We start from the raw sequence: 25,599 nt of genomic DNA, 5'->3' as shown, positions 1-25,599 counted from the left end.
CTCACTCTCTCTCTCTCTGTCTCTCCCTCTCTCTCTCTCTGTCTCTCTCTCCCTCTCTCTTTCTCTCTCTCTCTCTCTCTCTCTCTCTCTGTCTCTCACTCTCTCTCTCTCTCTCTCTCTCTGTCTCTCTCTCGTACACAGATTCTCTCATAGGCTGCTGATGTCTCTAACACTGGCATTTCCTGTGTGTGCTGTAGTGTTATCTTTCACTCACAGTACAGAGGCATCTGGGTCTTGCAGTGCATCATGTCATCTTTTCCAGTGTTGTAATAAAATATATATCCCACTGTGTGCCTCAGGGTTAGGAAGCGTTGCCCTGTACTCTGAGTGACAGCCCAGATCCGGAGCCACAGAGAGCCAGGCTCACAGGGGCCAGAGACCGCATCAGCCCCCTGCTGACAGGTTTAGGATTTTTAATACAGATTTCTGGATTTATGTGTTTATCTTGCTCTGAAAATAAGAATCTTGCAGCTTTTGTGGAGACAGCCGGGAATGGGGAGGTGTAACAGCAGAGAGACTCTGAACGGGAAATGTTTTTAAGCGTGATGTCTGACTGTAATTGGTGCTTATCACTTAATCTGCTGCCACTCACTACAAAGGCTCAGCTGAATGAGCTGGGCTTTGGGAGTGCGGGATAAATGCATTCTGGCAAACACGCAGTGGTACAGTTCAGAAATCTTTCAGGTTCTGACATTTCATTGTTTCAGGTGAAATATTTTGTCCCTAGACTGCGGCCACTAGCTGAGTCTTTTTGTGTTTATTAATGTTACTTTATAAAAATATGAAAACTTGTTTTCATTACAGCATTTGAATAGGATTTGGTGTTGACTGTTGAGCTGGTTCTGTACTGGCTGGCTGATCGGAGAGGCTGGCTGGAGCGTTTTTTCTGTCTCAGTGCCACTCTGTGCCAGCTGTCATATCCAGCCATGCTGAGGTGACCTCAGCTGATACACGGCGTGTCCCTGGCCTCTCAGTGGCGCAGACTGCTCTGCAAGCAGACGCATGAACACCTGAATGCACGTTCTTTTCATGTGACCCAATACTGAGATAAAATGATCAGATATTACTGTATGTTTGTTATATTGTATTACAGCTTGATGGATAGGCAGTGTTACCCTGGTTCTGCTTGTTCCTGTGCCGTGTGTGGGCTGCATGCTTTTCCCCTCCTGCCGGGCTGGTTGAGGCGAGGCTCCTTTCTGTACTCACACTTGAGCACTAAGGCTCCTGGTCACACAGCTGTGATGGAACCTGGGCTGTGGAGCTCTGCACCTTCACTCTCAAGTGTCTATTTACGCGTCCTAACGCATTACCCTGTACTGTAAGGCACTTTGTCCTCTGATGCTGCAGCTGCTACCTGTACTTCTAATAATAATAGTGAAGCAGGAATTATGCATTTGTGAATAGAATGGTAGTAACAGGAGTGTGGTGTCATCAGTCTCACCCCATCTCTGTTTCACTCTTTTTACTGTGCGGGTATCTGTGTAAGGTGGCAGTGGAGGGCTGGGGGGCTGCGCTGCCTCTTAACCCAAACGCTGCCGGGACAGGCCAGTACAGAGAGGGGAGGCTGTGAAATTGATTAGCCTGTCAGCGCTGGAATGGATCTATGAGGCTCTAATGACCCTAATGTCAGCTGGTGCGTTTGGAGAGGCGTGCTGTCGTGCCTCCCTGACAGTGATTTATTGGCGTGGGGCTGTAGTCCTAAGGCTGTGTCAGTTACTGGGTCCCGTGCACAGCCCTCTGACAGCTGATTGGCCCGAGCTGCGCATCCGTCACGCTGTCAGGCAGCACTTTATTCGCTGGAGCGGAGTCAGTGTCCTGCCCCAAGTGTCATAGACCGTTTGTCTGGCAGTGAGATGAGCATCACTGCAAAGATGCATTTTATGATTGGAAGGGAGATATTCTCTCATTCTGTTTCAAAACGTTGCATTAAACCACAGAAATGGCATTACAAACACACACACACACACACACACACACACACACACATACACACACACATACTCACAAATAATAATTAATGGGAAGTCAATGGAAAGTTCCATGTACTAGTACCTGTACATTACATTGCATTACATTACATTACATGCATTAAGCAGACGCTCTTACCCAGAGTGACATCCATCACAACAGACCATAAGTGTACCTTGTACCTTGTACTCTTACCTAAGGTATAAAAGTTATGAACTGTACTTCTGTACTATTTTAAAAATAGTATGAGAGATTTCTTTTTGCTTTAGACATTTTAGATCATGTAAAATCAGTTCTCAAAATTTACATGCAGAATTCATGTTCTGCTATAATGGATTGAATAAATCTGTAGCAAATTAATTTGAGATTAAATTACTATTGAAAATGAAAGAATATGTGTTTCTTAGTTGAATTTTGCTTCTTCTTCTCTGTCTCCTTAATCATTGAATTTGGAGGTGTTTTGCTGGCCTAAAAATGGCCTTTTCTTGCCATGTTCTTCTCTGCTTAAAAGGTTAAATGTCCTGTTTCTCTCTCCTGGGCATCCCCTCAGCTTTCACCCTTCCATTCATTTATTTACCTTCATTTATTAAAGAGGAGGATCAGACGGGAATCCTCCCTCACTGGCAGGGAAAGCAGCCAATCAGCTGTAGGGGGATGAGGAGGCAGCCATGTTGAAAGAGCTCATATGGGGAACAGTGCCCCCTACTGGCCCATCAACAGCACTTCCAGCGGCAGGACGGTTTTCCCAGTAGGGCTTCTGTTCAAGCACTAACCAAGCCTTGCCCCCTGCAGTTCCAGTCTTCAGACAGGAGGCTGCTGGCTTCATCTGTGGGGGGGTGAGCTTCACTCAGACCCCGCAGAGACAGATGTGAGGTGTGGAGTGCAACTTTGAGTTATAAGTGTTTGTGGACAGGACAGACCTTGGAAGATCCTTGCTTGAGGGAGAAAAGGCCTGTCAGCTCAGACTGCTTTCAGACGCTTTCGGGGGAGGAGGTCAGTGGACAGCCATGAGCTTGTGTTTATTATGCGATGGCAGACAGGCCCACTGCCGTCGGCTGCTCTGAGTCTCTCTGCAACACTCCCCCAGCATCTCACAACCAGCCCTTTCATCTCATCTGATCGCTTAGCAGGATAGAGTGAGTCACAGTGCCTTCATTTAATATGCACTTACAGAGGAAACACAAGCTGTGTGAGGAAGAGAATCTGTTTTCAGCACATTTCCACAGTAAGTTTTAAGAACAGTAAATAGCGGTAAGTGAGTGATATGTCTGTTAAACATCTGCATGCTGGGGAAGGTGCACTGCCAGGCAGAGGGCCTGTATTCACATGGGAATTTCCTGGTCTTGATTAGCTCCGCCCCCCACAGCCCCTGTGTGTGATGTCACCTGTCAGTCACACGCGCAGTAGAAAGCGACTCTGTCTCGCTTCTGGGTGTCTGCCTCCCTCACGGCTTTGTTTTACGGCAGACCCTGAGGAGACCGCCCGTGGGCTCACCTGACTGCACTGTGGGTGAATCTTACTGTGACTGAACAAACACAAAACCAAGACAGAGGCTCTAATGATATCCTTTTCCTCTGGATAACATCTCCCCCGGAGCGGATACTTTGAGTCTCAGTGGAACAGATTCAGTGAAGAGCCACCGGTTTAGCTCCTCTTCAGCTGCCGCTATCAGTGTTGCGCATACGAGGGATGGAAAATGACTAAATTACGAGGTGTTGCATGTAAATATAAAAACATTTTACAGAATGTGCAGCAGGGGGTGGGTTGTGGGGGGAAATTAGAATCACCCCTAAAAAAACACTGGTAACATTGGTAACTGGGAGGATGTAAAGACAAAGGTTTTGGTCCTTCATGTTGTACTTAACCAGCACTGAGCATGGCTTATTGCAGGAGAATAGCAATTCAGCATGTTGGTTGCTTCAGTAATGGGCTCTTGCATTTCTGTAGGCCAGGGCACAGATAGAGTTCCCTCAGCGCTTGTAAGGACAAGCTGAGTCCTCATTAAACACAGCCGTGTTTTCACACCTGCTCAACAGTAAGAGCTCACTGGAACGGTGACAAAGCTGTCACCAGCAACTCACCATCACCTCATCACCCACAGCCTAAAGCCTCCAGTTTGCGTGACACTGGGAGAGTTTAAACAGCACTCTGCCTGGCTTCAACTCAACAGCCCCTTGAGCCTGGAAAATAAACTGTAGCAAATTGAAGCTGTGCTAACGTGCTAAAGAGCTGCACTGGTCAGTGATCTGCTTCACACTCATGCAGGAGCCGATCTCTCCTCACCACAGTAAGGAGCAGGTCACATCACAGCGCTGGTAAACAGCAGTGCCAGTAACTGCAGTAAAGCTACCCCCTCACGGACGTTAGATGAAATTTAAATTTAAGTGGTATCTGTGGTATCAACTTGTGGACACATTCCTTACATTTTTTCAAATATATATTACATATTCTTATAGATTATGTAACGTATTGTTTGGAGAATAGTCTCACAATTATCATAAATCCTATATCAGAAGGTACGGATATAGACAACATCAAAACAATTTTCATTACTCGTTACTCATAATTGATTTGTCGCTCTCTTAGGAGCATAAGATTAGTATAAACATGGGGTCTCTGAAAAAGAAAAAACTGCCAGGTGCACGGAGCTACACGGTGCAGCGTTGCCGTGAAATGCACACTTAGGTCAGTGTGTATGTATGTGTCTGTATGATCATCTGTCAGAGGACTGAGGCCCCTTTCGGATGAGGCCTGTTTTCCGCTCTCTGTGTCACGCTCTCAGGGACGCGCTCTCGGCGACGCGCTTTCAGTGACACTCTCTCGCTGCTGCGCTCTGAGTAACACTCTCTCAGGGACACTCTCTCTGTGCCGCACTGTCAGTGACACGCTCACAGTATCGCACTCTCAGCGACGTGCTCTCAGCGACGCGCTGTCAGTGACGCGCTCACAGCGACACGGCGACACGCTCTCTGTGACGCGCTCACGGTGTCATGCTCTCAGCTACACGCTCTCTGCGACGCGCTCTCGGGCCTAAGATTTACTTTATTACAACCTTGAAGCAGTAACTCAGCGGTGGCTGCGTCCTGCCGTAACTCAGCCTGACCTTGAGTGCCGTGATGCTCCGCGTGCAGCGCGGGAATGAAGCCGTATTTCACAGCCGCTGCCGCTCCTTTGCAAATGGACACAGATGAATCTGAAACTGATTATTGAGATCAATATTTTCTCAGACAAATGAAATCCAGTCTCGCTCTCTGAGTAATAACTCTGCTTCCTGAGGTGACGGGCAGCTGCGTCTGCACCAATAGGGCGAGAGCGACGCCTCCAGGCCCCGCCTCTCAGGGTGGCCAGCAGTCACAGCCGCACGCGAGGGCTCTGCGGGTTCGAATCAGGAAAGGTAGCCGACGCCCTGTCCGAGTGAGGGCAGACAGAGCGGGTGGAGCTATGTCCAGACCGCTAGACTAGATCAGCACTATGCAGATACAAAGGTACTTTTGTCATGATTCAGCCTGTATTCCAGCAGTTACTAAGAGGGAATGACAAAGGGCCATATTCTCCTATGCGTGTCAAAAAAAGCACACAACTACGCACTTTTCAGCCTATGCATATTCTCCCCTTGGCTTAAGTCCATGATTTGCACGCCATGAAGGCAGTTATGCGCTTTGGGCGAAGCAACCCCAAAATAGTGCTCTGTCTGTTCTTGCATCAGGGTCGTTTCAGAGGGTGGCTGAATTTTTAATGATGAATTTTTAATAATAGGCTACTCAGCATGAGTTCAAGCGTGGACATTGGAACATGCATTTTGTTGCACCTTTTTCTCAATAGTGCGTTTTTATTAATGGATCTCCACACGTCAAACATGTCTTTATACACAGGCCCAGCACATGTGTCGTTTGGTATTTACTTTGGTTTACTTTATTTTTAGGTTTATGTCATACATAGAAACAAATGCTTTCCTTTAAGGCGATTTGTAATATAGCTCTCCCTTTGCATTTATTTTCAAAATCACTTTGGTTTATGGTTTGAATGGATTTCAATGACATTCACATGGTAAATGTGTAAGTCCACGTTCCACTTTTTCTCAACAGCCAAAATAAACAAGGTTGTGACTCAGTCTACGTCTATTTTAAATAAATCACACCTCTTTCATGAGCCCGCCTTCATTCTGAAGGTAAGCGCTGTGGGCGTGATCGGAGCGCGTAGGGGAGAATACCCGTAACTGAAATGCGCGTAACTGAAGGCGCGCAAAAAAGGACTTGCACGCAAATGGAAAAATACGGCCCAAAGTGCTTAACACAGAGGCCCCTGTTCCCCTCACAGTGGAATCTCTTCACACAGCTCAATCTCTGTAAGACTCTGCGGGGCTGTTCCTTCCCGCTGCGGGATTACCTGCCCTTCCGTAAATCACCTGTCTCTGATGCACTGATGCGCTTCCGTGCGTTTAGGAGGGAGGATCACTGCACGATCAATACATCCGATTAAAGGTACTGAGGGCACACGTGTCCTCCTCCTCCTCCTCCTCCTCCTCCTCCTTCTCCTTCTTCTATTAATATTATGTGTAAAAGTATTTCTTATAAAACATACATTTTTTGTGAGTCATTAAGAGTCAGAGGACTCTTTGAGGTAAGAACAGAGACAGATTAAGCTGTTAAGAGGCGGGTCTCTCTGGAGACTGGCTCCCTGCTGCGCCCCTCCCGTTTGGGGTGTGTACCCCAGATCAGTATGGGGTTCCTTTAAAGGAACAGTGGGGGATCTGGCTCTGTTCGGCGTCATGGAAACATGCCAGCAGGAGAGATGGTGAGGTTCTCTCTGAGAGCAGAGTGATGACATCACCGTTCAGCAGCAAGCTCTGAGGTGTGAGCTCCTGTTACTGCAGTTTGCAAGCAGAGTTTCCGATGCAGAGGCTGCTGATAAACATCTTCTGAAGTACTCTTCCTGTGGTTATTAGCAGTATGATTGCGCTGGCACTTGTTTGTTGCTTGCTTTTGCAGTCTGGGTGGGGGTGTGTTGAGGCGGGTTTTCTGCATTCTGATCACACTGTTTGTTATTGAGCTCTGGTGTCAACCATCTAAGAATTTCAATGAATTGCGATTTTTATGCTGCGTGTGACAGAGGTGCTGATTAGGAATGCACTCAGCCCGCATGCTGATCGTCATCCACCCCTCCTCGTCTCTGCCACTCCATCTGAACACGCGCTGCGCTCACTCTTAAACTCATTTGCATCATTTGCATAATTTTCACCCTAATGAATGGAAGTGCCTTCATTTTCAAACAGGCGCTTTGCAGAGCACTTTGATGGCTCTCAAAGTGCTACGAAGCTGAAAACCCCAAAACAGCCTCCTCCAGGGAACAGAGCCATCAGGACGTCCTGATTGGGCTCGTAATGTTTCAACTTTAACTTGAAAAGATTAATAAATAATAAACATTTGCAGTGCTCTTCCATTCCTGTTTACCTGCAGCAGGTGTGGATTTCTGTTATTTAAACATGATGACATTTTTTTTAATATTATCAGAATCATCATTATGTCCAAACAAAATCATTCATTTTTATTCAAAATCACAAAATCAATCTCCATATTTATCTATGGTTTGTATTTGCATTCATTCATTTCATACACAAGCAATATTTATAACAACCAGTTATGATTGTAATCTATTCTGAAGTTCTCTAGCACATGTAGCAACACGCAGCTTGTGAAAGTGTCGCGCAGGTACAGTTTCCCAGTAAGTGTGTCTGAGTCCAGCCCACTGGCAGCAGTGGCTCCTGGTGAAAGTGCACTTGCTTGTTAGGTGTTTGCAGTCTGCGGTGTGTGCTCTGATGCTCTGGATAACGCACTGCGGTGTGTTCTCTGATGCTCTGGATAACGCACTGCGGTGTGTGCTTTAATGCCCTGGATAATGCACTGCGGTGTGTTCTCTGATGCCCTGGATAACGCACTGCGGTGTGTTCTCTGATGCTCTGGATAACGCACTGCGGTGTGTTCTCTGATGCTCTGGATAACGCACTGCGGTGTGTTCTCTGATGCACTGGATAACGCACTGCGGTGTGTTCTCTGATGCCCTGGATAACGCACTGCGGTGTGTTCTCTGATGCTCTGGATAACGCACTGCGGTGTGTGCTCTGATGCTCTGGATAACGCACTGCGGTGTGTGCTCTGATGCTCTGGATAACGCACTGCGGTGTGTTCTCTGATGCTCTGGATAACGCACTGCGGTGTGTTCTCTGATGCCCTGGATAACGCACTGCGGTGTGTTCTCTGATGCTCTGGATAACGCACTGCGGTGTGCTGCTTGAGGACGTCTGCCATATAAATACGGAACGGAACAGAGGGCGGTGCTGGCTGGGCTGACGCTCGCTGAGGTGACAGGTTGCGCTCAGATGGAGTTTATTCTGACAGATGGAGTTTATTCTGAGGTGCGTTTTGCTGTGTCACTCGGTGCAGGTGGTCCTGAGGAACCGGAGCCTGACCCTGGCACACGCGCCGCGCGGCACGCACACACCCCGCACGAGCCAGCCCCTTTCCCCTTCAGCCTGCCCTGGCGCTCATCGTGTGCTGGAACCCAGCCTGAGAGCCTGCCCTCGGACACAGCGTTACAGCGTTTCTGACACAGTGCTGAGCGTTACTCGAGAGAGAGTCTGACGCAGTGCTGAGCATTACTCAACAGAGAGTCTGACGCAGTGCTGAGCGTTACTCAACAGAGTCTGATGCAGTGCTAAGCGTTACTCAACAGAGAATCTGACGCAGTGCTGAGCATTACTCAACAGAGAGTCTGAAGCAGGGCTGAGCGTTACTGAGAGAGAATCTGATGCAGTGCTGAGCGTTACTCAACAGAGTCTGATGCAGTGCTGAGCGTTACTCAACAGAGAGTCTGACGCAGTGCTGAGCGTTACTCAACAGAGAGTCTGACACAGTGCTGAGCATTACTCAACAGAGAGTCTGACGCAGTGCTGAGCGTTACTCAACAGAGAGTCTGAAGCAGGGCTGAGCGTTACTCAACAGAGAGTCTGAAGCAGGGCTGAGCGTTACTCAACAGAGTCTGATGCAGTGCTGAGCGTTACTCAACAGAGAGTCTGACGCAGTGCTGAGCGTTACTCAACAGAGAGTCTGACACAGTGCTGAGCATTACTCAACAGAGAGTCTGACGCAGTGCTGAGCGTTACTCAACAGAGAGTCTGAAGCAGGGCTGAGCGTTACTCAACAGAGAGTCTGAAGCAGGGCTGAGCGTTACTCAACAGAGAGTCTGACGCAGTGCTGAGCGTTACTCAACAGAGAGTCTGACGCAGTGCTGAGCGTTACTCAACAGAGAGTCTGAAGCAGGGCTGAGCGTTACTCAACAGAGAGTCTGAAGCAGGGCTGAGCGTTACTCAACAGAGAGTCTGAAGCAGGGCTGAGCGTTACTGAGAGAGAGTCTGATGCAGTGCTGAGCATTACTCAACAGAGAGTCTGACGCAGTGCTGAGCGTTACTCAACAGAGAGTCTGACGCAGTGCTGAGCGTTACTCAACAGAGAGTCTGACAGTGCATTTGGGTGCATTGAAATGAATTTGTGTTAAATGCTGTGCTGGGATGGAGGCGGACGCGGTCAGCCCTTTCTCAGCATTTTACTGATTATGAGCCAGTAACACAGAGCTGTTAAATTAACTGACCACAGCGACGCTCCTCAGAGCAGGGAGACCTGCTGTCTGTGTGCAGCCACCATGTGAGCCGGTGGTACCAGAGGAATCCCTGCGAGAGGGAATGGCCTCTTTGGATTACAGAGCGAAATGAAAAACTACAGGGCGTCCCGCTAACCTCATCTTCATCCTTTACACTCTCTCAACTCTGGCAAAAAACAATTCTCCACACAGCACGTGCCTTTTAGACAGAATTAATCAGTTATTTCATCTGTAGAAGTGCCCTCGTTTGCCTTGAAATCACAAAAGGAATAAAAAAGTGGGCCACTGAAGCAGAGAGTAACCCTCCCGCGGAGAGCAGTTCATTTTATAAACTGACAATTTTATTTCACAGTGGAAATAAGGAGACTATATAAGATGTGCAAAAAAGGAGGCTTCCGAATAAGAAGAGAGATGTGCATATAAATAAAAATCAGGGTCCTTTGGAAAGCCATTTTAATCTAATCACTGGAGCTTACCAATCATAATTACAGTGTGACTTGTCAAAATTGATTTACAGATATCTTAAATCAATATCAGAAGCTCCTTGGCAGTAATAATGATAACAACTGACCTTGAAAAAAGCCACAATTTTATTTTGATTAGTCATAATTACATTTCAGATATCTATAACTGAATTCTGACATTGAAATGACATTAACTAGAAGACATTGTCTTAAGATATCAATAATATATTTTTCTAGCCATAACTGTATTCTCCATTTTAGATATCTTTAGTTAAAATGAATTACACATATCTCAAATTTGAATTATGACTAGTGAAAATTACATGATGGACATGTTGACTTGGAATTATGACTGGGCAAAAATTAATTGTAGATGTCTTAAATTGGAAGTTCCACTGATAAAAATTCCTCCAGTAAGACTAATTATAGTAACATTTGAGGTATCTTAATATGAATACATGTCTAGTCATAATAAAATTAGAGAAGTCCTGAATTATTATTATGACTGGCCATAATTTCATTATAGATATTGTGAATTGGAATTCTTACTAGTCAAAAATACACCATGAATCTGTTGACATTGGTTGCTGGCGTGTGGTCAACCAGAGATTGTGCAGAGATGAACAGCACTAGATTTCATAGCTGGAAACGACAGGTAGGTCCTGCCATTGACTTACAGTTTGAAATGAAAGGTACTGGACTGAAGGGGCCATGTATCTGGGTACCTTGTGTTTAACAAGGTTGCTTTGACAACATAGTACACTGTGAGCATTTTTTAATTTTACATGCAAAAAGGCACCCGCCAAAGTGGCTGGTGACCTTGGAACTTTAATCTGCCAAAGAGAAAATCCACCCCCATGGGCAAACTGGTGGCTGTTTTGTTTGAATCCTGAAAAATAATAAAATAAACATGAAATGTAACAATTTTACTTTCACACATGCGTGTGTATCGATGGCCAGATGTTGAGCTGAAGTATATTCAGATTGATGGACGCTGTACAGTGTATGGAGAGGCTTTTGCCGGACGCTGTACAGTGTATGGAGAGGCTTTTGACGGACGCTGTACAGTGTATGGAGAGGATTTTGACGGACGCTGTACAGTGTATGGAGAGGCTTTTGACGGACGCTGTACAGTGTATGGAGAGGCTTGGTCTCCACACAGAGATCTGAAAGCTGCTGGAGGAGTTGGCTTCACATGTTGATGCAGGAGAATAACAATGCCAAAGCTGGACTGCGTTTCTACTTTGACAAATGCTGTTGCCAGAAGGAGTCATTATGGCGCGTGTGTGAAGCGCCTGGCACTGCCAATATGGGCTCACTGACCAGCCTCAAGGACACCAGGGACAGGCTGGCAGACCTCCCAAATCCTGTGTGTGTGTCTGTGTGGGAGAGTGTGTGTGTATGTGTGTGTGTGTGTGAGAGAGAGAGAGAGAGAGAGAGAGAGAGAGAGAGCGTTTGTCTCCTACAGTGCTGTAAAATGCATGGTGATGGCACTGTGTCCCTGCAGGGTGTGAGCTGTCCGTCAGAGTGAGTGTGATTGTTCTGTAAGGGGGTTTCTGAGGGTGCTGAAATGCAGGGGCAAAAGTCAACTGTGCCCTCAGACCCTGCTGTCAGAGTGACCTCACCCCAACTGCACATGCTGATTCTGTAAGTTCTGCATTAGGATCTAGGATTCAGTCATTTTTGCAACTCAGATTAATGAAACATGAAGCACTGATCACAGCAGTAATCTGTGGGCATTCACTGGAATGTAGGCTGCAGTGTGGTGTAGCTGTAAGGAGCAGCAGTGTGGTGTAGCGGTAAGGAGCAGCAGTGTGGTGTAGCGGTAAGGAGCAGCAGTGTGGTGTAGCGGTAAGGAGCAGCAGTGTGGTGTAGCGGTAAGGAGCAGCATTGTGGTGTAGCGGTAAGGAGCAGCAGTGTGATGTAGCGGTAAGGAGCAGCAGTGTGGTGTAGCGGTAAGGAGCAGCATTGTGGTGTAGCGGTAAGGAGCAGCAGTGTGGTGTAGCGGTAAGGAGCAGGAGTGTGGTGTAGCGGTAAGGAGCAGCAGTGTGGTGTAGCAGTAAGGAGCAGCAGTGTGGTGTAGCAGTAAGGAGCAGCAGTGTGGTGTAGCTGTAAGGAGCAGCAGTGTGGTGTAGCGGTAAGGAGCAGCAGTGTGGTGTAGCTGTAAGGAGCAGCAGTGTGGTGTAGCTGTAAGGAGCAGGGCAGGAGTGTGGTGTAGCGGTAAGGAGCAGCAGTGTGGTGTAGCAGTAAGGAGCAGGACAGCAGTGTGGTGTAGCGGTAAGGAGCAGCAGTGTGGTGTAGCAGTAAGGAGCAGGGTAGCAGTGTGGTGTAGCGGTAAGGAGCAGGGTAGCAGTGTGGTGTAGCGGTAAGGAGCAGGGTAGCAGTGTGGTGTAGCGGTAAGGAGCAGGAGCGTGGTGTAGCAGTAAGGAGCAGGGCAGGAGTGTGGTGTAGTAGTGAGGAGCAGGGCTTGTAGCTGAAAGGTTACTGGTTCAATTCCCTGCTGGGGTGCTGCTGCTGTGCCCTTGTGCAAAGTACTTAACCCACAATTGCCTCAGTGAATACCCAGCTGTATAAACGGATAAAACTGTCACTCTGGATAGGAGCATCTGCTAAACGGCAATTATGTAATGTAATGTGTATCAGTGTACGAGAGATGGAGCAGGGAGATTCACTGTGGTTCTCCACACGAGACAGAGTGATTAGGGCTCTCCATGAGAGAGAGCTGAAGACATCTGTTCCCAGTCAGACCCTTGAGCTTTCTGTCTGCAGCATATGAGATTTATCCCTCTCACAGTGACCTTACAGCCTGTGGCAGCACACATTAAGCAGGAAATTTACTGGTGTCGTTATACAGTATCTGCCACGTATCCAAGGACTAGCTGCTGTATATCTACCTCCTGTTATAAAGTTATGAATGTGGAAATCCATCTTGCAGTTTCTGAAGTCACAGAGATGATCCCAAAGACTGGCTGAGGGTCTGAAACTCCTCACAGGAGCTGAAATCAGCTGTACTGCTGTGAGTCTGGCCTCTTCCAGAGCTTTGGAGAGAGTTACCTAGTGTTAATACACTCAGACCAAATATTTATTTAACTACACATACATTTTATCTACATGCATCATGCACTGAGAGACTAAGATTGTTATTTATTGATAGCTGTACTCTTCTTTCTTTGGCTTTCTAAAGCTGACAGAGGCCCTGTAAGCCAGACACTTTTCTTTGCTGTGCATTGTCATCTTTAAAAAGAAAATCCTATTTTTAAATAAGTATAAGATTTCTCCTATTTTTGTGTTCGGTCACATTTTTCCTATTTTCATTTTCCCCCTCAAAAATACAAAGACCCCAGAGATAAGAATAGAATGGCAGTAATAATTCCTGCCCTTGACGCAGTGGTGTCCTTAGGTCCCGTCATTCAGGGCTATAGCCCCGAATATTTTAAGCCTAGCCTCAAAAATATTTTCGCCCTAAAAAAGGTGGTGTTTATAGCAAAACCACAGACAGACTGTGTAACAGAGCGGAACTTGACTTGCAGCGTCCGAAGGTGTGGTAATATTTATTATAAAGGTAGATATAACCTCCCCAACCTACTGATGCCGATCTGCCTTGACAGTTGCTATGCTCACTTTTGGTAGTCTTTCGCCCTCCATCCGTGGAGGGTTGTGGGCGGGGCTGTCCTGGCTGGGGTGCCGGGGGGGCTGCAGTGGGTGGGGCTCTTCCAGCTGAGGGTGTATCGTTTTGATGGATCACGCCTCTGTCTTTTTCCTCACCCAGGTGGCATCTGCATTGCCCAGTCCCTGAAGATCCCAAACGAGCGCAAGCAGGAGGACTTCGACAAGATCATCCGGCAGCTGCTGGACACCCGACACGCCCGTGCGGTGGTCATCTTCGCCAGCGACGAGGACATCCGGTGTGTCTGACTGTGCTGTGCGTCTCACATGGACACACAAACAGAGTGAGGGGCAGACACTCTGCCAGGACACCCACTGAAAACACAGTGTAAACACAGTGTAAACACACAGTGTAAACACACACTGTAAACACCGTGTAAACACACACTGTAAACACACAGTGTAAACACAGTGTAAACACACAGTGTAAACACACACTGTAAACACCGTGTAAACACACACTGTAAACACACAGTGTAAACACAGTGTAAACACACACTGTAAACACAGTGTAAACACACAGTGCAGTAAGCTGCCCCCAGTGAACAGGGTTGCACTGACAGACACGCTACATTTGTAGAGCAGAGTAGGTCATGCATTCAAGGAGAAGGCAAGGATGTTCTGCGGTTTTTGTTTTTTTCTGACAGGTATTCATTCTGTCATGTTTCCTCAAAAACAGCAGCAGGTGAATCGTTTTACTTCCTTAATAGTGTCCCAAAGTATTCATCAGTCAGGCTCTGAAACAGGTTTCTGATCCCTCTCCTGCCGTGAAGCGCACAGGTAGTGCAATTGGAATGTCTGTGTGTCTCTGTGACAGAGTGCCGTCACTACAGTTGAGTATGCACTCTGACTGCCATACCAACGAGCCTGGCTCTTTGGCGTCACGGTCAAAGACGCATGTTTGGTACCCTGTAGACCCGGGTTCGAGGTCTCTATGGAGAGACAGAAACAGGAGAACAGAGTGTGTGCGTGTGTGTGTGCGTGTGTGTGTGTGCATGTGCTTAGAGTGGTTATTGTGTTGTACTAAATGAGGGAGCTAGTTCAGCCCTCTTTGCTGCGGTTGCCATGGTGACGCCCGCTTGTTTTGCAGGGGGGTCCTGAATGCCACTAAAAGAGCCAGCAAGGTGGGCCACTTCCTGTGGATCGGATCAGACAGCTGGGGGGCCAAACAGAGCCCCATTCATCAGCTGGAGGAGGCTGCTGTTGGCGCGGTAACCATCCTGCCCAAAAGAGCCACCATCGAAGGTAGGGTCTGCCTCGGGATTTTCGAATGGAATGCAGCCAATCAGCAAACTAATTAATCAACATGCTTCTGTGCCAGTTAGTCAGGACTTTGAGAGGATTTTGGTTTGTACCTCAAGCATCTGCACCCAAACTGAGTGTCTGAAACCATTGTGGGCAGGGGTGGTTTCCTCTAATGCACCTCATCTGTGACCTTACATGGTGCTAGATTAGGGCTGGCTGTTAATTTTGCAGGCTGTTTCTATAATTGAGGAATGGTTCTGCGGAGGCACTAATTAATCACTCACAGCTATTTTCACTTTTTTAATACCTTTCCAGTAATTCATTTTAGAAAAACACCCCAAAAAGTAGAAATGGCATGGCTATCATATAGCAATAAAAAGCAGAGAGTGAAGGAGCTCAGCTGAATTTGAATATATATTTACCTGCAGCAATAGTGCAGATAGAGAAAAGTGACAGGAAGGATTTAGAAGGATGATGATTAAGGCAAGTCTTCAATCAAGCTTGTTGAAAAAGCCACGTTTCATTTTCAATACGGAATGTTTCTTGAATTCTGTCTTGCAAAGTGAACTGGACGGCTGTGTCATGCCGCTCTTCGCTGGCATTGGGAAAAAGAGAAGTGCCAGACAGACAGTGGGAGAGTGAAATGCAGTGCCCTGGCTTTGTGCGAAGTGGAGTGTGTGCTCTGGGTTTGCTGCAGAGTTTCCACACTGAGGATTTTCAGAGAGGCTTGTTTCCCTGCCTGATCCAGGTGGCAGCCTCTGTAATCAACCATGATGAGACATCCAGTCTCATTTCTCTCACTCACACATATGCATGCCTATACTCAAACTGCATACATACTACACACCTACACGCAAACTACACACATATCGCACACCTACACTCAAACGACACACATGCCACACACCTACACGCAAACTACACACATATCGCACACCTACATGCAAACTACACACATACCACACACACCACATACTCACACAAATACCCATTTCCATACCCACAAATGTTTACATGCAACATGCCAAATATTGACACTTCTACACAGCATGGAAAAAAGCCTTAAATATTGAAATTTTGGCTAAATAAACGAGGCCTTCAGCAGATGGCCTCTTTCAGAAGCTGCATGCTGAGTTTGGAGTCGCGCTGGAGTGGGCTGAAGGCCGGCACTGCTGTCTGAGAGACAGGAGCTGCAGTGAGTTTGGAGATTGAGTGTAATCTGATAATGATGGGGCAGTAATGTGATTCCCCTTCATTACGGGACAGGAGGGAGGGAGACAGAGACAGCAGGCCGCTAAAGGATCGCTGACAGATAATGGAACACAACTGGAGGTGATGCATCACACGGAGCTTCCTGTTTCAGCGAGACTCATTCTTCCTGCTCCGCAGAGGGAAAACACCGTGCTACCCTGATGAATCAGGCAGCGTTTGTCTGAATAATTGCTCCCCTGTAGAGTTCTAATAATTGCACCGGGCCAGTAATGAAAGCTGAAGTCTCGCGGAGGGGAGAGCGCTCTCTCTTTCAGCTGGATTGATTGGATGTCAGCTTGTGCGTCTTGGCGCGACACCTCCTTCTTCCTCTTGTTTTTGCGCTGTGAGATAATCGGCCGTTTTCAGGCTGCATGTTCACGCCTCTGAAACACCCCCTTCTTGGAGTCATCTTCTTCGCTTTAATTGTTATTGTTGTTTGTTTTTGAGTGAGACCGGCAGTGCAGCATTCTCCGCCCCCATCAGAGCGAACGCGTTCAGCCGGAGTGATCTTCACACTCCACGGCCCTCCTACATCATCGCCATGGCGATGGGACAAATGTGTGACAGTCACGTCTGTCTTCCAGGAGAGGTGAAAACAAGGAGCACATTCGAAACATTCAGAATGAAATTATCTGTGTGTGTGAGAGAGACTGTGTGTGTGTGTGTGTGTGTGTGTGTGTGTGTGAGAGTGTATGCGTGTGTGTGTGTGTGTGTGTGTGTGTGTGTGTGTGTGTGTGTGGGTGCTGTAATTAGCGCTTTTTCTCCAAGCTGGTGATACTCTGCAGCATTAGACTGGAACAGTCCTGACAGATTTCAGTGGCTTTCCCAGGCAAGCAGATCACTCTGCTCTGTACAAGACCACTAATCTGAGTCCTCAGCAACGCACACATCAGCTCACATGCTGAGCTGTGGTAGATGCAGCACCTGTATCACTGCAGGTTCCAGAGGGAGAGAAATATATATAGCCACTGTATGTATGTAGATATAGATATAAGGATGTATACTGAGCTATACAGGAACACAGAGCCGGAGTGAGACAGAGAGCGGGGAGTCTGGCACAGTGACACAATCCGTGTTGTTCTGTTCTTTTTCGCAGTCTCTTTCTCTTTGATTGTTTCGTTTATGTGTTCAGTGTAAAAATGTTTGTTGTGCTTTGGCATAGCAAATGTATGTCATGCTAATAAGGCTTATTGAATTGTGTTGAACTCAGCAGGAGAGAGAGAGAGCAGAGAGGGAAAGAGACAGAGGGAGGGGGAGAGAGAGAGGGAGAGAGAGCAAGGGAGGGGAAGGTACGGCGTAGCAAATCTCCAGGTTATGGGTTTCATCTGAAGGACGTCCCAGCAGCCCCAGGATCAGTCTGATCCCTATAATCTCTGCACTCCCTGTTCCCAGATCAGCTCAGAGACAGAACAGGCCCCTCTCTGCTGTGTGCTCGCTCTTCCCAGATCAGCTCAGAGACAGAACAGGCCCCTCTCTGCTGTTTGAGTGAGGGGTTTCTCATGGCTGACCTGCTGGGGCCACAGTTTTACCGAAAATGATCGTCCGTCCTTCCATGGGGCAGCAGAGCCTGTGAGAGAGATGCTGTTTGAATCGTCCCTCAGTAAAGTCGCCAGGAGAGTGTGGCTTTTCACTGATGCTGATTAAAAAGTGTCTCACGCACCTCATCATTAGCTGTATTTGTATAAAAAAGACATTACAGCCCTGTGTGACCTGTGTGACACAGAGACAGAAAGGAAGTGAAGTTCCACTCTTGCCTGGAAGAGAGAGAACACTACTTCCTGTTTAATTGTGTATCATCTGCATTTCTGAGGGCAGGTAAAACTAAGGAGACTCGTTTATTAGCAAGTCTAATGAGGTAAAACAATGTAATAAGATCATATGAGGAATGTAATGAAGTGTAATGAGTAGAAGAGCTATGCTGGATGTGTATCTCAGAGGGAAAGGGAGTGATGAGAGAGAGAGGAGAAGCAGGTGTGACTGACCACCCTCACAGCCTGTTATACCTGCTCTCTGTACCAGACCGGAGTGAGACACATAACCCTCTTAGCCTTTTCACAGGCACTGGATTCTATTGATGAGACGACTCTGAGAAAATTTAATTTAAAATAAATAAATAACAACAAAAACGTGGCTGTGGCTTTATAATGGAAAGCTGGGGTCAACTCTCTATAGTACAGTGGCGCTTGCTCTGTTCGTTTTGACAGTGTCTGTTACAGTTGGTCATCATTAGCCTTGGTTGATGACTGCACAGTAAATCTGATACAACACTGAAACTACAACATGCAGTTTTAAAATCATATGTGATATTAAAGCCTACTGCATTGAATCAGTAAATACACTCATTAATTGTCATTATTAGCCTTTCTCTCGTGCAGGGGAGATCTGTCTGTAATAACAGCATTAGAATTCATCGTTTCTCTGCACTCTGGATTTAAATTAGGAATGAAATCTTCCCTGAAAAGGATTGGACTGTTTACATTTTTCAGATATTCTTTCACACATGCGATAGAATGACTTTCAGGGGACTGCTTTCATTAGCAGTATCACCATCTAATGGTGGAAGAAGGTACTGCAGTTTCTCTGGGGGAGTGTGCTCTGTCAGTGTGTTCGTGGGTGAGGTATTGAGTGCAAGATGCTGGGGCTTCACATCAGAGCCGGTAACGTGCTTCCTGTTGCGAGTCCAGGGAAGGGGGTGTTATCTTGCACATGGAGTCCTAATGTTCCATGTGCAGAGCAGCTCCTGTTGCGAGTCCAGGGAAGGGGGTGTTATTTTGCACATGAAGTCCTGTATGTTCCATGTGCAGAGCAGCCTCAGTCTTCAGGGAGGAAAGCAGCTCAGAATCTGCTCTTCATTCTTTTCTCCAGAAGAAAAACACTCACTCCCACAGGGCGTCATGCCATAACTCACAGAGCCTTGGGTCTGGGCTGAGATTTCCTAATTGGATTAATTTCACATCCGGTTCCCCTTATATTGTTTTATTTCGTTTCTTGTAAAATTGCTTCAAAGCCAGGAAGGTTCCCCTGGAAGTGACACCAAAAGGTTATGGCTGCAGAGTGATGGAGAGTGATGGCGGGGCCTCTGTATCCACGCAGGATGGAGCTTCCCGCATCAGACAGAGCGGTGCAGCAGTGAAGCTGTGAAACAGCAGGGACACCTCTCAGGGCTGAGGGTGGAAAACTGGGCTGATTTTAAATCTGGCCAGGATTGAAAACATGCAGGTCACACTCAGTTTCCCCCTCTTCCCCCTCTTCCTCTCTCACAGGGTTCGATGCGTACTTCACGTCCCGCACACTGGAGAATAACCGCAGGAACGTCTGGTTTGCCGAGTTCTGGGAGGAGAATTTCAACTGCAAACTCATGAGCTCTTCCAAGAAGGAGGACACCAGCAGAAAGTGCACAGGTACCCATAATCCCCTGCACCCTCTCACCCCCAACCCCCATCAAACACATGATGTGAAGGCCAAGATTCACAAGAGACTGATTTGTTTTCATTTCAGCAGTTAGCAGCTCCTCCCTGACAGAGTGCCATGCATCATTCAACAGACTTCACCCTGCAGCTGTACCCCTCCACCTCCACCTTGCAACCACCCCTCCACATCTCCACTCAGTGCATATCTAGAACAGCATTCTGTTTTGCCCTCCAAAGTCTTGTCTCAAAATTGAGATGAGTGGGTCAGTTTCCCTCTTTAGTTAGTCTGATTGGAGAGCTGCACAGTTGGCCAATGTCCAATGACAGCACGTATTGGGATGATGTGTCTGTCCAATAACAGCATGTATTGGGATTATCTGTCTGTCCAATGACAGCACATATTTGGATGATGTGTCTGTCCAATAACAGCACATATTGGGATGATCTGTCTGTCCAATGACAGCACGTATTGGGGTAATCTGTCTGTCCAATGACAGCACGTATTGAGATGATGTGTCTATCCAATAACAGCACATATTGGGATGATCTGTCTGTCCAATGACAGCACATATTTGGATGATGTGTCTGTCCAATAACAGCACATATTGGGATGATCTGTCTGTCCAATGACAGCACGTATTGGGGTAATCTGTCTGTCCAATGACAGCACGTATTGGGATAATCTGTCTGTCCAATGACAGCACGTATTGGGGTAATCTGTCTGTCCAATGACAGCACGTATTGGGATAATCTGTCTGTCCAATGACAGCACATATTGGGATAATCTGTCTGTCCAATGACAGCACATATTGGGATAATCTGTCTGTCCAATGACAGCACGTATTGGGGTAATCTGTCTGTCCAATGACAGCACGTATTGGGATGATCTGTCTGTCCAATGACAGCACATGTTGGGATGATCTGTCTGTCCAATGACAGCACATGTTGGGATGATCTGTCTGGCCAATCAGCCCTTTGCTTCCTGGTGGACATGCGACCACATCCCCCCACTGCATCTGCTCATCCTGTACCCCCCCTGCACACCCCCTGCCGCTGGGGTATATTTATACCCAAACATTTAGGACACGGCAGTGGCCAAATTTCTGTAATGAGAAAAAAGATGGATGTGGCAGTACAATCCCCCTGCCCCCACACACATCAATTTCAGCCTCTTTTCCGCACAGCACTTTGCTGCAGGAAACTCTACAGCTGGATTGAGGTCAAAGATCATTTCCATCATGTTGTGTTATGAGGAATAAGCTGGTGGGAGATACAGGCCGTGCCCCACGTCCGCTCTCAGGCCTCAGTCTGACAGCGTACAGCACAGTGCTCTCTACCTGTGTTTGCATCATAAAACCCGCTGCTCACCAGGCAAGGACAACACCTGTGAGTTATGCATTACAAGCCGTTTATTGCAGGCCGTTTGCAGTGGCTCATTGGCGCTGAGGGGGACGGACGGCTCTGTGGACCGCAGGGTTCCGGGACTGCCGGAGGGACAGCTCTCCATCACCTGCACATGGGTTTCATTGCTGCAGTCATATTCAACAACACAGAAAAAATAAAAACACTGCCACTTTGGGAAATGATCTGAAACTGATTTATGGAGCTGAATTGTAGGTCTCACATGAGTCCATGTGAAGAACATTTCCTGACTGTTCCAGATAATGAACATCACACACCCTGTTGTTTTGTGAGATCTGTCTTTCTGGATGCTCTATGTGGTTAAATTATGCCTTGGCACAGTCCTGTCCAGGGCGTCCAAATCACAGAACGGGGGGGAGTGTTTGAGTTGGTTCAGTGGCGGCAGTTATTAATTTAACGAGGCGTTAACGGCTTTATGCAGACAATCCCCCTGGATCAGGGCCTTCCCTGAATGTTACAGGCCACCCCAGGCACAAGGGGGTGCTGTCGTCCTTCAGCAGGTCCCCAGGGTAGACAGCTCCCCCTGCTCCGTGCTCACCTCACATGCAGGGGTTTGGAGAGATTTACTTCAGCTGTTACAGCTTTATGAATCAGGGTGTGGATCAGAGAAAGAGAGAGAGAAAGAGAGAGATAGAGAGGGAGAGAGAAGGAGTGAGAGAGGGAGAGAAAGAGAGAGAGAGAGAGAGAGAGAGAGAGAGAGAGAGAGGGAGAGAGAGGGAGAGAGAGAGAGAGAAAGACATCCTGGGACTTTGCCAGATATTTTAAAATCACAGCTTCATCACTTGCACCTCAGCCCTAATGAGTGGCATGATCTCCGGAGTGAGGACCTCTCTGCGGGAAGCAGGCTGCCAGATCTGAGGCTGAGAGATGCAGGAGATGTGAGCTAACAGGGGAACTCCTCTTCCACATGCCGCTGCAGAACTCCACATCAAACGCCTCCTACCGCAGGCCTTCAGTCACACGCATGAATCAATCAGACACTTCAAACAGCAGGAGATCTGATGAGATTCAAGGAGAGAAGAACTCAGGGAGAAACTTTTCCTCATTCTCAGTGATTGTACTTGGTTTTGGTTTAACTCCGTTGTTATTGTGTGCAGCTAATTACTCTCCCTCTCCCTGTGATTCATGCCATCAGCTGGAAGTGTGGAAGTTACCCAGCACTTCATGCAACAGTAAAAGTTTAATGCACTTGCATATCCATAACTGGAGTATAGCAACTGTGAGAAGACTTCAAGTTACATTCTACGATAAAGTATGTTTCTATGGACACTGATTTGTTGCTATGATATGTATTTGGGGGCGGAGAGTGAGGGACAAACTTTATGTAACATGAGTAGGAAATACAGTCATCGTCACACTTGAACATGATTGACTGCATGTGTGTGAGCGTGTGTGTGAGTGTGTGTGTGAGTGTGTGTGTGAGCGTGTGTGTGTGTGTGTGTGAGCGTGTGTGTGTGTGTGTGTGTGTGTGTGTGTGTGTGTGTGTGTGTGTGTGTGTGGTGTGAGTGTGTGTGTGTGTGTGTGTGAGCGTGTGTGTGTGTGTGAGCGTGTGTGTGTGTGTGAGCGTGTGTGTGTGTGTGTGTGTGGTGTGAGTGTGTGTGTGTGTGTGTGTGTGTGAGCGTGAGTGTGTGTGTGTGTGTGTGTGGTGTGTGCGTGAGCGTGTGTGTGTGTGGTGTGTGCATGAGCGTGTGTGTGGTGTGTGTGTGGAGTGTGTGTGTGAGCGTGTGTGTGTGTGGTGTGTGAGCGTGTGTGTGTGTGTGTGGTGTGTGCGTGAGCGTGTGTGTGTTGTGTGTGTGTGGTGTGTGTGTGAGCGTGAGTGTGTGTGTGAGCGTGAGTGTGTGTGTGAGCATGTGTGTGTGTGGTATGTGTGTGAGTGTGTGTGTGAGCGTGAGTGTGTGTGTGAGCATGTGTGTGTGTGAGCGTGTGATGTGTGTGTGAGCGTGTGTGTGTGTGAGCATGTGTGTGTGTGTGTGTGTGTGTGGTGTGTGTGTGAGTGTGTGTGTGAGCATGTGTGTGTGTGAGCGTGTGTGTGTGTGTGTGGTGTGTGCGTGAGCGTGTGTGTGTTGTGTGTGCGTGAGTGTGTGTGTGTGTGTGAGTGTGTGTGTGAGCATGTGTGTGTGTGAGTGTGTGTGTGTGTGAGTGTGTGTGTGTGAGCTGGTGGTTGAACTGTGTGTCAGTCATGGCTGTTGCAGCAGGCAGAGCTGTACAGCAGCATGACACCTGCTAAGTAGTGGCATAGCTTAGCCTTAGTGAACTTAATTTGCCAAATATATTCATAACCACTTCACAGTTATTTGGAGTGGTATATGGTAGTGCAGTTTAGGTTCTGCTGAGGGTGAGTGAGGTCCAGCTATATACCCCTGCAGTTTGGCAGAATAAATGTCTTTTAAATGAATCGCTTTATATGGCCAGCGGAAATGCAGACGTGAGGGTCTTCGTTTCAGAGGAAACTTTTACACCGAAGCGGAACATTTCGGCCCATTGGCTGCCCCGTGCGAGCGGCTTGCGCTTCACTAACCCCTGATTGGCTCCCACTCTGTGTTTCAGCTGTTATGAGTGCTTTTTAATATCCGCATCGTGTTGATAAATGCCAGGCGCTGGAGTGTGGTGGCTCGTACTGTGAGCTCTGTGTCTCCGCACTGATGCGTGAAGCAAGTGAGGGCCGAGGAGGAGCCTGGCTCACCTGCCCTGCCTCTCCTCCTCTCCCTCTCCTCTCCTCCTCTCCCTCTCCTCTCCCTCCTCTCCTCCTCCTCTCCTCCTTTCCTCTTCCCCTCCTCTTCTCCTCCTCTCCTCCTCTCCTCTCCTCCTTTCCTCTTCCCCTCCTCTCATACTCCTCTCCTCCTCATCTCCTCCTCCTCTCTTCCTTTCCTCCTCCTCTCCTTCTCCTCTCCTGCTGCGTTTGTTTGGGGTTCCCGGGCTCGCCCCTCGCCCCCCGCAGGGCTCATGCCGCCCCCTCGCTGTGCTATGCCTCGGCTTCACTCCTCCGTCTCTATTTCTTCCCCATCTTGTCAAACATGACATCAGTTTTCGCACGCTCCGATGAATTACTGCACTTATTTATTTTTTCGTAATAAAGGCTGAACAAAATGAATGCATTTCAGCTGTGTTTTACAGGAAGGCTCTTCTATGATGTTCACAATTAGGACATCATCTCACAGCTGTCTGACATCTTCACCGCGTCTGTAACCAGCTGCAGGTGCCGTGTCTGCACCCCAAACCACCAAAGGCTGATCAATAATAAACATCAGTACCTGACTCTGATGGTCGCACACACACGTGCGCATGCACACGTACACGCACACGCAGGCACGCAGCACACACTGTCACTGTCATGACCAGAGGAAGACCTTGGTGGGGCATTTTTGGCACACGGCACTGCATGACCTTAAAGAGAGAGTTTGGTTCCACCAGAGAAACACACTCCCTGGATCAGTGTTTCATTTTTGTATTTGTATGCTTTTTTTCTCGAGAGAGAAAATTATTCAGCGTTCCCTTTAAGAAAATTTGAAGAAATGAATGAACTTTTGGACCTTTGTTGCACATATGTGAGATCAGATGGAATGTTAGATGAAAAAAAAAACCGAAATATGCGTTGCCATGGAGACAGATCTGTTTTTTTTGTTTGAAGGATATTTTGCCCTAGTGAGGGGAGTGTAGTTTAGCTTTTAAACAAAGGGATAGAGCTGTAGCCCATGGCATCTACCAAAGCTCTAATGCCGCTTAAATTATTCATACGCTGCTTTTGTTTTAATATGCAAAATGAGCTTTTTATGGAAAATAGAACAATTATGCAATTAGGACAAACTGCAGCTGTTGAGAGAGCCGTGTATCAGCCTGCCTGTGTCAGTCTCACACTGCAGTGCGCCTCTGTGTCAGTCTCACACTGCAGTGCGCCTCTGTGTCAGTCTCACACTGCAGTGCACCTCTGTGTCAGTCCCACACTGCAGTGCACCTCTGTGTCAGTGCAGTGCACCTCTGTGTCAGTCTCACACTGCAGTGCACCTCTGTGTCAGTGCAGTGCGCCTCTGTGTCAGTCCCACACTGCAGTGCGCCTCTGTGTCAGTCTCACACTGCAGTGCACCTCTGTGTCAGTGCAGTGCACCTCTGTGTCAGTGCAGTGCACCTCTGTGTCAGTCTCACACTGCTGCAGTGCGCCTCTGTGTCAGTCCCACACTGCAGTGCGCCTCTGTGTCAGTCTCACACTGCAGTGCACCTCTGTGTCAGTGCAGTGCACCTCTGTGTCAGTGCAGTGCACCTCTGTGTCAGTCTCACACTGCTGCAGTGCGCCTCTGTGTCAGTCCCACACTGCAGTGCGCCTCTGTGTCACATCAAACACTCAAGGCACACAACTTCATATGATTAAGATACATGCAACTTTGCATGTGTGGGTGAGAGAGGGTGAGGAGGGAGAGGGAGAGAGAGAGGGAGAGAGAGGGAGAGAGGGAGAGGGAGAGGGAGAGAGGGAGAGAGAGGGAGGGAGAGAGAGAGGGAGAGAGAGGGAGAGAGAGAGGGAGAGAGAG

The 25,599-nt window shown here is 47.7% G+C and overlaps 1 protein-coding gene across 1 annotated transcript in view; it reads left to right on the top strand.

Moving 5' to 3' along the window:
- Window positions 1–25,599, top strand: part of LOC118780222 (metabotropic glutamate receptor 7-like) — a 123,148-nt gene that overhangs the window by 63,970 nt on the left and 33,579 nt on the right. The window contains exons 3-5 of the mRNA XM_036532629.1: window positions 13,855–13,990; window positions 14,842–14,996; window positions 19,511–19,648. Coding sequence (XP_036388522.1) covers window positions 13,855–13,990; window positions 14,842–14,996; window positions 19,511–19,648 — 429 coding nt within the window. The remainder of the gene's footprint in view (window positions 1–13,854; window positions 13,991–14,841; window positions 14,997–19,510; window positions 19,649–25,599) is intronic.

The sequence above is a fragment of the Megalops cyprinoides genome, chromosome 7 (genome assembly GCF_013368585.1).
Source record: "Megalops cyprinoides isolate fMegCyp1 chromosome 7, fMegCyp1.pri, whole genome shotgun sequence".
Lineage (NCBI taxonomy): Eukaryota > Metazoa > Chordata > Actinopteri > Elopiformes > Megalopidae > Megalops > Megalops cyprinoides.
The sequence above is the reverse complement of the archived record's forward strand: the minus strand, read 5'-3'. Positions and strand labels throughout refer to the sequence as shown.